Raw genomic sequence first — 16,938 nt, 5'->3', positions numbered from 1 at the left:
GATATGAACTGCATTCCACCCTCAGATCTTCTGCTTGAGGAAACTCCAAAGGTTCTCAGTAGGGTTGAGGTCAGAGGTCAGAGGAGGATGGTGACCACACCATGAGTTTCTCCCCTTTTATGCCCATAGCAGCCAATGACACAGTGGTATTCCTTGCAGCATGAGATGGTACATTGTCATGCATGAAGATGATTTTGCTACGGAAGGTACAGCTCTTCTTTTTGAACCATGAAAGAAAGTGATCAGTCAGAAAGTCCATATACTTTGCTTAGGTCATTTTCACACCTTCAGGGACTCTGAAGGGGCCGACCAGCTCTCTCTCTCTCTCTCCCCATGATTTCGGCCCAAAGCATGACTCCACCACCTCCTTGCTGATGTCACAGCCTTGTTGGGACGTGGTGACCATCCACCACCAATCCATTACTGCGTCCATCTGGACCATCTAGGGTTGCACAGCAGTCATCAGTGAACAAGTCTGTTTGAAAATTAATCTTCATGTACGGCTGGGCCAACTGCGACTGTTTCTGCTTGTGAGCTCTGGTTAGGGGCCCAATGGTAGGTTCATGCACCGCAAGCCCCTGGAGGATCCTCCACCTTGAGGTTCTAGAGGCACCAGCAGCTTCAAATAACTGTTTGCTGCTTTGTAAGGGCATTTTAACAGCTGCTCTCTTATTCCGATCAATTTGTCTAACAGAAACCTTCCTCATTCTGCCTTTATCTGTACAAACCCATCTTTGTTCTGAATCAGCCACAAATCTCTTCACAGTACGATAACGCTTCAGTTTTCGTTAAATATCTAATGTTTTTATATCTTGTCATACGGCACTACACTATCTGATGATTTTCATCAGCAGAGAGAGCTTTTCTCTTTCCCATATTGCTTGAAACCTGTGGCCTGCTTAATAATGTGGAACATCCTTCTTAAGTAGATTTCCTTTAATTTAGCTCAAAAAACAAACTAATCAACCAGCTCTCTGAAATTATAGTGATTCAAAGAGCCCTGATACACAATACCACCTATAAATTTGATAGCACAACAAAAAAAATTATCTTTATGACACTTAAATCCAATTTGCATAATAATTTGGAACACTGTGTAGATGAGTTGGGAGTGAGAACATATTGGATTAAAACATATTAGATGTTGGGGGTTTTTTGTGTTAAATGACTTACTAATAATCTCTTTATGCTCATCCAAAAGTCTCCTCGAGTTACATTTTATTAATCAAAAGTTTTGAGATTCTGAGACTTTGAGAGGTAATCCATCGACATACGTTAGGTTGATGTGTGTACGGTTTGTGAGACGTAAACCGTTTATTTATGCCTGATTAAAAATAACGTACCATCATGTCATAGAAATCTCCCTGTCTGTACCTGCTCTCTCTCTGCAGGTCTGTGGCTCGGATGGGAAAACCTACCGGAACGAGTGCGAGTTAAAAAACACCAAATGTTTGGAAAAGAGGCTCTTGTTGATTCAGAGTCAGGGTCCCTGTGCAGGTCGGTGCTTCACACATAAACACATACAGTGATTGCAGGTTACTCCGTCATCATTGTCGCTGTCATCCCATTTCTCCACTCATTCCCTCCATTGACGGGTTATCTCTCCTCCCAATATAATTCTGACATCATCTCTGTTGTCTCTTCTTTGTCAGCCCAGTCGCCAAAACCTAATGAAATGATGTAGATAATGCTTGAATGTGCTTTGCCTTGTCTGCGTGATTTGCTCCAGGAAAGTTGACAATTTTTTCAGCAGCGTTTGTGAAACTGATGGTTCCTCTGGAGGCTGGCTGGTGTTAAAATCTTTCTCACGGGCCTGTGTGTGGAAGGAGCTGATTACAGTAATGAGTCTTTTTTTTTCTGTCTTGAAAGTCTGACAATTTAAACCATTAAACTTGCCTGCTAACCCTGAGGATACCACTTTGCTCCACTTACACTAATATAAACAGCTCTTCTTTGCATGCAATAATGGCATTTACCCAGAGAGCTGATTGTTAGATCAGTGGCCAGGCTGCAAAGGTTAACCACCTTCTTCTCTATGGCTGTGTCAAATGAAGAGCTTTTGCTGGTAAAGGCTGAAGAGCAGAGCAAAAAGCACTTCAGGGATTTTGTGTGATCACTCTGGCCTGCTTGATTCCCCCCGGGTCCAAAAGAGAGGAGGATGGAGGGAGCTGAGCAGAGGGAGAAAGAAGCAGCTCCCAGTGTTTCCACTAACATCCTTGCTGATTCTTCTTCCTCCTAAGCCGGCCTCCTTGGGGCTGACTGTCACGCTTCTCTACCCTCCATGGATAATCAATCCTCTTTCTGAACAGCCCTCTGTGTGTACCAGACCTATGGGCTTCTGCTCTCCTATTGGCTCATGGATGAACTCACATCTGTGGGATTTTCCTGCCCTCTACATTAGTTATGTGAGGACCAGTTTTGATCTTGACCTGAAGTTCAGAAGCCAGAATCAGCCCTGGGTTTTAGTAGCTCTGAGCTGTAAGAGAACTTCTTGAGACTAACTTCAACTTTCCTAAAAATTACAGTACCTTGTATGAGATTTCATACAGCAAAGATTCGTTTATTAAGTTCAATTCATTTTACTGGAATTTTACCTGATAAACCATAGCAGAAGACCGTAAAGTCGACGACAACTGAACTTCAACATCTTTTAACCAGTGGTGGGCTCACTTCAGTTAATCTGCTAATAGAAGAGCTAATTTTTCATTTAGCACTTTTGCTAACTTTGAAAGAGTTTAGTGCACTTAGCTTCCCCTAATGCATTCTTTCTGGACAAATTCTACAACGCTAATTAACCTGGTTGTTTTTTTGTTATTTATTTAAAATAACAACTTAAATAATCATTTTGTTTAAAAAAACTTATTTGTTATTTTAAACAAATAAGTCTTACTTATTTGTTTAAAAATTCTTCAATTAGTCAGAGGCTTTCCTTCATGCTCTTATTTTGAAGAGGTGAAAACTTTACGCAGCCGTTCTGTTTCCTTTCCTCAGCATATTTTTTTTCAAACAAGAAACATACAGGAACAAAATCAAACTGAACAGAGAGCGAAAGAAGTAAACATAAATACAATATCTAATATCACTATAGAGAACATGTAAATTATGGAAAAAGTAAATTGGTGATCATCTTTCAATGCCGACATGATTCAAACTGAAGCTAGCATTATGGTGTGCTTTAGCGTTATCAAAACTAATGTTTATAACTAGTGCTACAGAGTTAGCATAACTAAGTTTTTAGTTAGTGGTGTTTACCACTGTTTTAACATATAATGGTTTATAAATGTAGCGAGATTAAATCTAAACTAGTTGAATTGTGATGATTTATCACATTTACCATGCTGAAGCAATTCAGGTAATCCCTCACTGGTACCTGCCAGCTCAAATCTGGGTCAAGACATTCAATACAATCCAAAAACATGTCTGTTGGTTCTGTGGATATGAAAATATGTCCAGGAATATAAAAGATAGTACTATACAAAGGAAATAAATACAGTTGAGTTGAAAAATATGAAGGTAATATTGCATGTCAAAGTCAGCAGCACTGTGAAAGACAACAGCTACTGCAGAGAAAACCAAGCACAGGGAGGAGGAACGTATGAAATTAAAGGTTCTCCTTGTCCTAATAGGCTGGGTGCAGATAGCTGAATGCAGCGTCGGAAAGTGGCAAGTTAAATGAACTGTGTCCAAAGCCCATCTCTGGAGTGGGAAAGAGCTGGAAAAAAGGAGCGAGCCGAGTCATCACCATTAGGCTGTGGCTCATATCCACACCAGTAACAGTGTGATTTATGGCCGCCGTATCTCCAGCCTCCAAACTCCAAATTAGCAACATAAGAAAGGGAGATTGGTTGGGGAACAGAGAGAGAAAGAACCAGACTGAACAGAGAGTTCTCTGTTTTTTATCTACAAGTTAACTTTTCACTCAAAAGCTTGGAGGAAAATTTTAACGTTGGGCTTCTTTTTTTGCCTTGGCTATTAAACAATCCCCTCCGCCCCGCCACCTTTTCCCTCCTCCTATTGTGTTTGTTGTCGGCTGCCAGCTTCTGGAGAAAGGCCAGCGTGAGGAACACATTTGTGTCTATCGGGCTGAGTGTAGCTCTGCCACGCTGGTTTGGTGGCTGCTGCAGACAAAAGAGGCAGAAGCAGCTTGGCACATCCCCTCACATAAGGCAGGGCTCTTTCTTTAAGATGTAGGTTTCCTGTGCAGCTCCACAGACAGGGACAAATGAAGACAACATCCCTGCTGGTAGGTGGTAAATGTCAAATTCAGCAGGAAGGCATTGCTTGTTTTCACTAGAGGTAATAGCATCTCTTACCCTTCCTGATGTGGAGCGTAGAAGATAAACTTGTTATCTGGAAGCTGGTTCTCAGCCTCCTGTTCTCATTTTTTTGCAAAAAAAAGTTTCATCTGTTTAAATTGTTTTATATAATGTCCAATAAATCCAAACCTCAGCCATTTAAATCTTCCTCTGTCTCTTCTTGTTCCTTCCCTCCTCAGAGAATTATGTTACGTCTCCAACGGAGCTAACTGCGCCGCAGCACTGCGGCCTTTCTCCGTACGGCTGCTGCTCTGACAACATCACCGCCGCTCTAGGGGTCGGACAGGCCGGATGTCCCAGTGAGTCTTCCTCCCTCCGCCTGCTAAACTTCTGATGCTATCAGGCCGTGACGGCGCGTTGTCCTTGAGTTGCAGTTTCTGTAAGATTACAAGCAAAGTTGCAGAGCTTGAAGCTTTTAATCTTAATCCCAAGAATAATTATGATGATGCTGGTCTTTATCAACAGAAACAAATCTTTCCTCTACTGATGATCTCGACTCTTGATAGCGACAGAGATGTAGGGGAAACGTGGCATCACGCTGTAATCTTCAAGATGCTTCAAAGATAGGGAAAATGCAGATTTAGAAATAGAATATGCTGATGGATAGTGTTTCACAACATTAGTAAAGCCATGCATTTATGTGTAGGAAGGATTTAAAAAGCTTAAAAACAGTGCTGTATTTTTCCTCAGGCAGCTGTCAGTGTAACGTCCACGGCTCCTACAAAGGCTCCTGCGACCCGACCAGTGGCCAGTGCTCCTGTAAGCCGGGGGTCGGCGGCCAGAAGTGTGACCGCTGTGAGCCGGGCTTCTGGAACTTCCGTGCCATCATCACTGAAGGCATGAGCGGCTGCACGCGTAAGGAGCTGCTGTTGGTCTCTATTTGCATGGTGCATGTTGTAGAGGTGGCCGAATCGACCCAAAATATTAGAGAGTATCTAAACCGAGTCGATTCAGATTGATGCTGGTAAGATCTGTACTTTAGTTTCAGATTCCCTTTTATGTTTTTAGTTTTGTATCGTAGTTTCTTAGTCTGATTGAAAATCTGCTCCTTGGTCAATGCTCTGCTTTGAGCAATACTCTTGGCTATTGAAAAACAATGGCTTGGACTGTTGAGGTTTTAAACTTTATCCAATCACTAAGGTTCAATGCTATTAGCTTACCAGAAGACGCCTGGTAAAACTTCCCAACAGGGTGGAAATTAGCACTTTGGTGCTTCAGCATTTGCTTTCCACTTCTGGTCTAATAGAGGAGCTAATTTTGTGTTTAGCATTTTTGCTGACTTTGAAAACATTTAGCACACTTTCATTTGGCTAAATATATTTTCAGGATAAAGTCTTAAAAGCTAATTTACTGTTACTGTATAAACTTTCAGTTGAGTACTATCGCTATTGTTGTTGTTTTAATTTTTATGGTTGTTTTGGTATTTATCATCAAAAGTAATTTCCCAGAGAACAAAAAAGCCATGGGAATAAAAATAATTTCTACAGACATTCAAGTTAAAATTGGTAAGCCTAACAGCAGCCAATCAGAGTGGAAAAAAATATTCTTGTTCTGTGCCATTCTCTGATGTTAACTGTTAAATATTGTACAAAATGACCAGATAAAAGATGTACAACAATACAAGCTTAAACTTTGAACTATTTGCAAAAGACAGTGCTCTGGAACATTGAAACATGGATAGAACTGTAACTATATCAATCAGGACTCTTCTTTTCTTCAGTGTTTCTGTGAGTTTCTGGCGGTGCAGCTCTGTGCTGCCTTCAGGAGAATGGGACATCAGAGTATTATCCATAAAATTTCACCCACATGGCATTTACTGTGTAAACCAGTTCTTCAGCAGAAAAGTAAAAGTTCCAGATCCTTTTAATGCCATACAAATATGGGACAGAAACGTGGATTATATCTTTATACAGACCTGTCTATTGATTTATAGATTAATAGTTTTGCTGGACAGAAATGACAAAGAACAAAGCTGGTTCTTAATCAAATCCTAATGAGTCAGATTGAAAATGTCATGGAGTCACTGAACAGCCTCATTACATTAACACTGATATGAAAAGCAATATTGAAGAAATAAATATATCAAATCTAATAAAAAACATTAATAAATTCTAAGTTTCTTACTGTTACATTGTGTAAAACAATTTTCTGATTGGTACTATATGCGGTCTCAACAAACCCATGGCACTTCAATAATATTATTTGATCTTTTATCTGAAAATAGAGTCTGTTTGTTCTTGCCAATAATTAATACAGAGGACTGCTCTGTACTATTGCTCGAAAGGTCTTGCCATACAATTTTCTTCCTCTGTATTTAATTTAGTTTCTTAGTTTATTCTTGCATTTTGTTCTTTGTTCATTTCCATTTAGTTTTCTTTGATTAGTATGATCCTTTCTTGGTTTATTGTTATGTCTAGTTTAGTTTCTTTCCTGTTATTAGGTTTACTTTATCCTTTGTATTGACCACCAGTAAACTTCACTCATCATCTGCTGTGCCGCTTAATCATAACGTGTTTCACCAGATTTGCCACTCATATTGATTTTTCACTGTTCACCGCCGGGTTCTCTGATCATGAATCACAAATAGTTTGTTCCATTCTATGTCCTGGTTCTCCTGTTTCAGAGTTTTGCGAAACTTGCGTACGGTGCGGAGCGGTCGGGAAGCATATTGATGGAGAAAAGCAGACTGACGTAAATCTTTTAATACAAGGAAAAAAATCCCGGTATACTGATGATTAAAATTCAAAATGGCTGTGGTACTACCGTTTCATACCGGATCACTTACAGCACCGATGTTAACTCTATAAAACGAACGCTTTATACGTTTTTATATAAGTTGCTGCTCTGACGTGATCACAGCACTGCCAAAACATATGTACAAAAATCCTCAATAAAACATAAATATTTGAAAATCAGACACCAGACAAGTAAATCACAGTAAAGTCATCAGCTGGTGTAACGCTGAACTGATGGTGAAACTATAGTAGCAGGAGAACGGAGCTGCGCCAAGAAGCTAGTTACATAATACAGTTTTAGCAAGTTGCTCAAAGTCTAAACTGATATTGTTGTGCATATAAGGTGTAAAGTTTACCTTCGAGCAAACGCCCCCCAGAGGAATCTCAGCGCCCCCCTTTTGTAAAAATTTCCGCCAGCGCCCCCTGCTGTCCTCTGAACGCCCCATATCCAGGCTCAACTCTGCCTCAAAAATATCTTGCTTGGATTTTCTTACATCTTATTCAAATAATAAGTATCATTATTGGTGTAGATATTGGTATCGGCGATATGGGCCTGTATTTACTTGATTTGGATCGATACTAAAATATGACATATCACACATCGCTAGCTTGTTACTTTGAACAGCTTGTGAAATAGCTTGTAGATCTACATTTTTTATGATGGGACCACAAGCTCTTGTATAGAATAGAAATGGGAGAATTGAAGTCGATAAACTCCAAACGCAGCATCTACTTTCTTGTCGGAACCTCCAGAACAGGGAGGGCATGGATCTCTGAATCTTATAATTCTTGTGCATGGTTAACCGTAAATTCACTTTAGTAGACAAACAGGAGGAGCTGCTTGCTGCATTTTAGCAGATTGATTTTCTGTTGTGTCCTTTAGCGCTGTCAAAACTGGATTGAATGAACTGTTTCCATTTGTATGCGGGCGGCGGTGTGAGGTCGGGACCTGGTTGTTTGTCTCGATGTAACGCGATATGCTGAGCGGCTTCGCGTCTCGCTGCCGCCGTACCGAAGGACACACGCTGCTGGAGCCAGGGAGCAGGAAGCCTGCAGGTGTGTCACCTGTGGCCTGACCTTTAACGAGGTTTAGCCAGCACAGGCAGAAAGCAAAACACAACACCAATAACGGCTTCAGCAGGAGGGAGGAGCAGGGAGAAAAATAATCACATCATTGATTCTAGGAACATGATGGGCTTGATGTCCTTCCCCGAGGTTGTTGTTTTAAGTTCGTCTTACACGCTCGTTCTCCTCCTTCCACTCCTTCCCTCTGTGAACCCCGAGGCGAGTTGAACTGTTCCCAACCCCTCAGTCGGAGACAAACACGTATCGTTAAAGCAATATGCTCGGGCTAAAAGTGCTCCAGACGCGCTTTGTTTGCCTACCACTCTAAGTGAAGGCCGGTCTGCCCGTCATCGGCACTATTCGATTATCTAATCATGCCTTTTTTTTTGCAATTTCAGCCTGCAGCTGCGATCCCACCGGCTCGGTCCGGGATGATTGTGAGCAGATGTCGGGCCTGTGCTCCTGCAAGACGGGGGTGAAAGGCTTGAAGTGCAACGTGTGTCCAGATGGAAGCAGGATGGGAATGAACGGCTGTGACCACGGTAACAAGCAGAGGCGTCCACAGACATTTGGGGGGCAGGTGCCCATTGGTACTTGTAACTAATATTAAAGCTGCAGGACGTGAATAAAAAATGTTTTTTACATATTTGTTAAAACTGTCACCATATCCTGACAGCAGGAGACAGATAATCTGAAAATATCAAGCTTCCTCCACCTCCTCCCTGAGCTGCTACTGCCGTCTGAAGAAACGCACCTCTAACGACCAAAAACAACCAATCAGAGACAGGAAGACGGGCTTAGCGCTGTTCGTCAACCTCATGTACTCACTGCTCCATGTGCTGATGGTGGAGAAATCACTTAGTTACAGCAAAACCGTTTATCCACCGTCATCATATGCTAACTAGCCATCAGGGTGATTGACAGCAGTAAGACCCGCCTCTCGGTTCTGATTGGTTGCTTCTAGTTAGCAGTGTGAGAAAGCAAGGAGTTTATTTTTTTCACAGATTATCTGTCTCATACTGTCACAACATGGTGGCAGTTTAAACAAATATGTAAGAAATATTTTTTTATAAAAGTTACATACTGCAGCTTTTTTTATTTTTCTAGAAAAATCAACTAATTTGGGTTAAGAGTGCAGTGTGAGGTTTATTACAGGTTAATACTGTAATAAAAACTGTCTAAAAACTGAGAAAAAGATTTGAGAAGGGCTCTTTTTGTCCAGAGCAACAGAGCAGGCGCTCTAGCACCACCTCGTGTCTGTCTGGTAATAAGAGCGCTAATAAATAATGAGGAGGATCGCTGATGAACGCAGACTGGGCTCCTGGGGCCTCCCAGAGTTGCTCCCATCACTCGAAGAGCGTTTCTGTCTCTTATCTGATTTGTGGAGAAGCTTTACAGCAGCCACTCTTTCTTCATCTCTTCTTCACATCCATCAGCTTTATTGGCAGAGCAGGAAGTGACTCCAGGATGGCTAATCAATAGTGATTAGGGAAATAGTGAAGTGTACAAAAGGCCCATGGACAACATATTACCCCTTGATATTTCTATTTGTCTGCATCTTGTTGGACCATCTCCAGCACTCACATGTTAGATCTGTGTGTCAGCACTATTGATTGCTTTTGATTAAAAATGCAAACCCGCCCCGGCGATTGCACCGAATAAAAAAAAAAAGGAAAACAGTTGAAGGAAAGGTTAGCTCCTGCTGAGAGCCTGCAGCTCCTTGATTAAGATTCACCATCAGACATCGACTGGAAGTCAAACGCTTAATGAAGCCAGCAGTCCCAGCTCGCCGCCACACACACTGCTGGGTACAGAGACAAGGTACTCAGAGGGTATGGCACAGTAAAGCATAAGGTGAAGCTGTAATAATAGAATATACACACACACAGGATGCCTGGCAGTTTGTGGGGAACTTTGTGGGGAAAAAAACTACCAGCAATAAGATAATTTTTCATGCAGTGTTTTTATATGATAAAATAATTAATAATCTAACAAAAGCTGTAGCATTTGTTAGATTTAAAAAAGATAAAAGAAGTGAGTTTCCTTATTCCTCTAAAAATACCGATTTTTCATTCCCATGTCATGATGGAAGAGTAGAACATAACAATCATTGTATTGTTGCTCACCTCTGTCATCAGGCTGTTCAGAGGCAGTAAGAAATCAAACCTGTGTCGTCCACAGGCCCTGATGCCCCTACATCGTGTGAAGAGCTGCTCTGCAGTTATGGCGCCGCCTGCCTGGAGGAAAACGGCCAGGCCCACTGTCAGTGCCCGCCGCCCGACTGCGACTTAAGAAACAAGACAAAGGTACGCCTTCCAAAGCGGCTAGGGGTTTGATCTTTTTGGGAGTGCCGGCGGCCTTGGGAGCTAACATGTGGCTCGGCTGCCATCCCTCCATCTCTGTCACTGTGGAGCAGGTGTGCGGCTCAGATGGGGTGACCTACGCTGACCAGTGCCAGCTGAGGACCATCGCCTGCAGGCAGGACAAGGATGTTACCGTGCAGCACTCTGGACAGTGCACAGGTGAGCCTGGGTGATTCCTCCATGCATCACGCCGAGCATCGGCCAGCTGCTGTCAGGCTGCGCTGATGGAGCTCTGCTGTGTCTGCGCCACTACGGCTTTCTGTCTCACAGAGTGTAATGACAAAAAGTAAAAGTTAATTTTAGCACATGCACTTACTGTCCATTACATTAGGTACGCCTGTTCAGTTTGTTTCTAACACAAACAGCTAATCGACCAAATCTAACAGTTAGCCTCCCAACCTGGTGGAGACAACTTGCTGGAGTTCAGACAATGGTTCTGGTTCTGGATGTTAGAAAGTGACTCAACTTATTACAACTAATCTAGACAGAATCCAAGCCGAGATTCTCTTGTTGGCCCCCAGAGTGAAAGTTTGTGGCTCTGCCCTAAATCAGGTTTCTGATTCAGGTAAGCATGCCCAGTCAGTGGGGCCTGGCTATGTATTTAGCAGAATGTCTGTCTGGGTTTAGTTGCCATCTGATTTGCAGCTTGTGGTTTAGTGATGCAGTGAAGTGTGACATCATCTGATCTTCTCTAATCACAGGCTGAAATGCATGGGATGTTGAAATTGGATTGGTTTATTTTTTGCTGCTGATTGCTCATCTTAGAGCGATGCTGTGGTGCAGACGTTTCCCAGAATCCATCCTGCCTTTCATTGTTTTGTTCTATATTGTTCGTTAAGGTGCTTGAAATCCTTGAAAATGCTTGAATTTCAATTGGGTACTTTCAAGGTTTGGAAAGTTCTGATTTTCCAAATCAAGTCTTGAAAAGTGCTTGATATTCAAACTACAGTGAACCCTCGTTTTTTGTGCGGGTTGCATTCTGAAAAGAACCTGTGAAAGGCGAAATCCGTGAAGTAGTTACCTTTATTTTTTACAATTATTATACAGCATAATTAAATACTCTACATTGAAACCAAAGAACAAAACCCGTTTTCAGGCCTAAGCATTTTTTTTTACCCCTCCAGGGGGTCTTTTGTGGGCTCTAGTGTCCCTTATATGACAGTAGGCTGACAGGAAACGGGGAAGGAGAGGGGGGAAGACATGCGGCAAATATCGTCGGGTCCGGGAGTCGAACCCGCGACGGCCTCGTCGAGGACTCAAGGCCTCCAAATATGGGTCGCGCTATCCCCTACGCCACCACGGCACGCCAGGCCTAAGCATTTTAACAAACAGAACTCTTTCTTACAAATAACTGCAGTAAAATAATAATTTTAATCATCAATACGAAGTACAGTAGGACAAATTGTGACTCGCTATTTCACTGTTCCTCTGACTGTGACGCTGCGGCCTGACTCCGCTCTCTGGTGGCTTTTTCTTCTGAAGCCTGTGGTGCAGGTGAGTTTTTTCGAGAGGAGAACATAGTTATCGGTAGTTGTTGTCACTCTTTATTCTTCTGGGCAAAAATATTTGCCAAAATTTGCCAAGCTGTATTATGTATATTTAAATACCGTAACATTATTGGCACACAGGTAGAGAAGAAGCGCGGAGACTGTTTAGCCAATCAGGACACAGAAATCTGCACAAAGAAAATCCGCGAAGCAGCGAGGCCATGAAAGGTGAACCTCGTATAGCGAGGGTTCACTGTACACCAGGGGTCTCAAACTCCAGTCCTCGAGGGCCGCAGTCCTGCAACTTTTAGATGTGCCTCTGCTGCACCACACCTGAAGAGAATAATTAGGTCATTAGCAAGACTGGGAGAACTGATCTACACAAGGAGGAGGTAATTAAGCCATTTAATTCCAGTGTTTTGTACCTGTGGCACATCTAAAAACTGCAGGTCTGCGGCCCTCGAGGACTGGAGTTTGAGACCCCTGCTGTACACCGTTTTATCATGAAGTTATGATGTTGAAAGTTGAAACCAGATATTTTCATACACCAAATAAAAAGACAGACACATTTTTTCCTCACTGTCTGAAGTTAAATCAAACCTCCCAGAAATTGTGATAAATGATAATATTGTTGTTGGAAACCGTTTTCAAATCAAGGTAAAGGTATAATAATGGAAGCTTGTGCTCTCACCGGCTAATAAACTACATTTGTATAGAACAATATTGATTTGCTGTTAGTTTATATTGTGATTAATTGATGAATGACTTATTGCGACAGGCCTCCTATAACACATGAATTCCTGTAAAACTGTGGCTGGGAATCCTCTGGCTGCGTTCTGCCAAATCTTTGTCAGAGTGTGATTGAAAATGTAGAAAACATGTGTAGGGTGGTGGTGGTGGGGGGGGGGGGGGGGGGGTAGCTCCTGCTCTCTTCTGTCCAGATGTTGATGGACATTGTTCGGATCTCCGTAATGGGTGCTGGGATGGTGCCAAGGCTGCAGCTTGCATGCAGAGTGAAGAAGTGGCGCAGCTGCCAGCTTGAATCTCAACAGGAATCTAGAAAAGAAACTGAGCCAGCTGTGTGTCTGCCAGGTGTGTGAAGGCTTTGTGGGGAAAAAATGTTCATTCACCTCATCACCATAGGAAACAGACCAAGTGACCCGAAAGTGTCAGAGATTGCTTTTTCACCAGACCCAAAGTTAGGACCGTATCCAGTGGAGGTGAGGACGTCATGATGGTCTAGGACAGGCTGGAGGTTTGGGAGCAGGGAGAAAATCAGAAACAGACCAGGCATGGATAAGTCCCAGAACATCTGGTAATTACACATCCAGTGCCGTGGGTGGGTTCAGCTGTGATAAGAGCCAAAATCCAGTCTGGTTTCTGATTCTTCTGTTGCCTGGCAATGGAGATGTGGGTTGTGTGTTATCTCTCACCTAGCATAGCAACACACGGAGCGCCGCTGTCAGCATGCTGTTTCTCTCCATCCAGCCCTGAGGAGACGGTGAGGATCAGAGGATCTGTTCATGTCTTCAATGGGAAGCGGTTGCATCGCTGGTTGCTGTTGTCGGATCTCCAGCTCATTTCACGTGTGGCTGGGTGCGAATTAGCATATTGCTCCGCCCATTTCCACACCGCAGCGCCCCCCGCTTTCCCTACCTGCTGTTTCCCGACGCCGTTGCCAGACGCTCGGCGCCGCAGCGCACTAATGCTCAACAAGCTGCTCTGAGGTCTAGCACAGAGCCAAAGTGCCTAAACACCCGCAGATATTGATCCTCTTACATCGCTTCATCGTGTCACTGGAGACACTGGTGTAAAATAAAACGTTAAAATGTTGTAAGTAAAATGTTAAAATGTTTGGACTGCAGGGAACTAGCCTCTGTAGTCCAAAAGCAGCCCTGGGGAAGAGGGAACTGGAAACCTCAGAGTACAACCTAAATTCAAAATGTGGTTCTCAAAATTTTAATTTGATCAATGTAAATTGATTTTAAAACTGACTTGGTCTTATGTGGAGGTATAATTGCCCCACCTTGTTAGATCAAGAAAGAATTGAGACCAACCACATTTCATTTTATTAATTACTCCCAGGTAGGGCTGGACAATAAGTCAATAACAATATATAGGTGATCAATATTAATAGATAATACGTTTGATAGAATTTTCCCACCATTCTGGGAGATGTAGGCAGAGGAAAAGCCTTTAGCTGGTCAACCTCTCATGGCTAGCTAAGAAAGGTTGGTAGCACCAACTCATTTACTCTGGTTGCCCAGCAACAACCTGCTGAGTAATTTGCGCAGCAGCAGTTTCATGTTTTCACTCCGAGCCTCATAACTGATTAGAAATCAACAACAATGATGTGGAGGGACAACTGAATAAAACAGGAAAGGTCATCCAGATATTTAAAACAAAAACTAATCAACAATTATCGACTGATGTGAGATGGTTACATTGTGATACATTTACAGTCTCCTTGCTGCCAGACATGTGGAAATCATTTAAACAGACCTTGTCTGACAGTATGAAGACAGCAGGATGTTCACAAAGCAAACATCCTGCCTCGATCAGAATCCAAGAACCGATGAGAAACAAAGTCCCAGGCATCCATCAGTCTGGAGAGCTTACCGTCAGAAAAACACTGAATCCTGGAGTGGCCTGACTACAAAAAATACTCCAAAAGCACATTGAGGAAGTTGAACAAAAGCCTAAAGTCCTGCAGATCTTCAGTTAAATAATCTAAAATTCCTCAGTAGAGGCTGAATTAGAGCAATTCTGCTAACAAGAAAAGTTCAAAATTCCTTCACAGTGACGTAAAAACCTTATTATGTTATGTTATGGCAAACAGTTGTTTAAGTTGAAATTCCTATGAAACAAATTAGGTTTTCTTGTCAGATTAAAATACAAATCCAGTGGTCTTCATATTTAATTCATCCAAAACTCTGAGTTATCTCAGAAATCCTGTAAAATTGAGTAGCAGCCACAGTGGCAGCCTCCAGTGGGGAGGCATTTGCACCGATGAGCAAATCACTGCTGGAAGAAGACGACCAGTGGGTTGCCACCAGCCCCGCCTCTCCCATCTGTCGGTATCACCTGTAGGTTTGCGGAGCATTGGCAGGAGCGGCGGACATATGCTGCTTATAGCCCTCATGTTGCGTGTTAGTCAGGGCTCTGCTGATTCCTCCATCCTTCCTTCATGTTGGGAGTTTATCTCACGTTGTTCAAACCCGTTTTCTGTTGTGACTTTTCACCAGCTGCTGCTGCTGCTACCTTTTTAACCCTTTTTATTGTCTGATTTAAACACTCTAGAGGTTGTCCAACTTTCCTTTGTGGGTTTCCTTGCCTCCTGACATTGTGAAGATCTTAATAACCACCTTTCAGTAATAATATGGTAGAAAGCATGCTGAGAACACAGTGGTTCTGTTTCCTTCTCTCCGCCCTCTAACATTACCGTCCATTGTTCTTCCCAGAGGAAGCAAAGCAGCAGAAACAGCTAAATGGACTGGTAAATCTGACGTGTCTGCTGAGACTTCTAGGATCTTTCAAACATGTGCTTATCTCTGCTTATCCCACATCATGAAGTTTCCTGCTGATATCCCACAAACATTTTTCTCTGGATCCATGCAGCCCCTCGACGCTGAGCTTGGCACCTGACTGACAGGTGTAGCCGAGGGGAAAGGCACGCCATTCCATCTTTCTTGGCGATAGCATCAACGCTCCTTGAACCGCGCTCTGAATCTCTCCCACCAGCAGTTATCTGTGCAGCTCTTAAAGCAGTCTCTCTGAGGCATTCTGCTGTCTCTGTAGGTATCACATTTCACACCTCGGTAAATAATTGCTGATCAACTCTGTAATTATAGCGCTGTAATTAAGTCTTACACATACTGTAGTGTTAGGCGAATCCTAATGAGGTGGAAATCTACAGAGCTGGTTTTCTTCCATCCTCTTGCTAAGACGCTTCTTCTCTCCCGGGATGTGAAGTAGAAAAATAACAATGTTGTCACTCCTTTCCTCAGCACGCCGCCCGCCCGCCCGCTCGTCACCCTCAGGAGTTTTTGTCCTATTTATCTTTCTTTCATCGCAGACAGTTTGTCTTTTTGCACCTGAGCTTTTTTGCATTGGTAATGATGGTCTCTTTACACAGAGGTTCTCCTCTTCCTCCTCATATGGAGTTGTATTTTTTTGTTGTTTTCTTTTTAAGCGTTGCATACGTGTTTGTGTGCATGTGTTGACAGCAACGCGTTAGCGGTGCCGTTGATGGGGCTCGAGCTCTCTGCGAGCAGCAGCCTGCCATCTTTGAAGCCAGAGCAAAGCCGGCTTTTTTGCCCCATTTCTATCAATCATTCATCACCGTAGGCACTGGCTGTTGGTGATTAAAGCTTTGCTACTGCAGGGCAGCATTTGAATTTGGATATATAATTCATAGGCTTGCACACGATGCTGCATGTAGGTCTTCTGCCTACCTACACAAGCATATGTATAGGAATAGCATATTTGAGAGCTGGAGAAACTAAACTCGTCTAATTCAGTCTGTATCCCTCAGATGTGTGATTTTTTTCACATTTTGTCACAACTACGAAATATAATGTATTACCTTAAGACTACAGACTAACACACATTGGTCAACAAAAAGTGTGGATGGAAAGCAGTGGTGGGCACACCATCCATCCATCCATCCATCCATTTTCTTCCGCTTTATCCGGGGTCGGGTCGCGGGGCTAGCAGCTTCAGAAGGGAGCCCCAGACTTCCCTCTCCCCATCCACTTGTTCCAGCTCCTCCGGGGAATCCCGAGGCGTTCCCAGGCCAGCCGAGAAACATAGTCCCTCCAGCGTTTCCTGGGTCTTCCCCGGGGCCTCCTCCCGGTGGGACATGCCCGGAACACCTCACCAGGGAGGCGTCCAGGAGGCATCCTGACCAGATGCCCGAGCCACCTCAACTGGCTCCTCTCGATGTGAAGGAGCAGCGGCTCGATCGACCTGT

General features: G+C 43.2%; 1 protein-coding gene across 10 annotated transcripts in view; it reads left to right on the top strand.

Moving 5' to 3' along the window:
• The window catches only part of agrn (agrin), a 466,151-nt gene that overhangs the window by 375,120 nt on the left and 74,093 nt on the right, over positions 1 to 16,938 (top strand). For all 10 annotated transcript variants that reach the window (XM_032562688.1, XM_032562681.1, XM_032562697.1 and 7 more), the window contains 6 exons: positions 1,392 to 1,497; positions 4,496 to 4,615; positions 5,007 to 5,171; positions 8,515 to 8,658; positions 10,298 to 10,422; positions 10,533 to 10,638. In XM_032562688.1, coding sequence (XP_032418579.1) covers positions 1,392 to 1,497; positions 4,496 to 4,615; positions 5,007 to 5,171; positions 8,515 to 8,658; positions 10,298 to 10,422; positions 10,533 to 10,638 — 766 coding nt within the window. The remainder of the gene's footprint in view (positions 1 to 1,391; positions 1,498 to 4,495; positions 4,616 to 5,006; positions 5,172 to 8,514; positions 8,659 to 10,297; positions 10,423 to 10,532; positions 10,639 to 16,938) is intronic.

Source organism: Xiphophorus hellerii, chromosome 1 (assembly GCF_003331165.1).
Source record: "Xiphophorus hellerii strain 12219 chromosome 1, Xiphophorus_hellerii-4.1, whole genome shotgun sequence".
In the NCBI taxonomy this organism is placed as follows: domain Eukaryota; kingdom Metazoa; phylum Chordata; class Actinopteri; order Cyprinodontiformes; family Poeciliidae; genus Xiphophorus; species Xiphophorus hellerii.
Note: the sequence above shows the minus strand (reverse complement) of the source record. Positions and strands in the feature narration are given on the sequence as shown.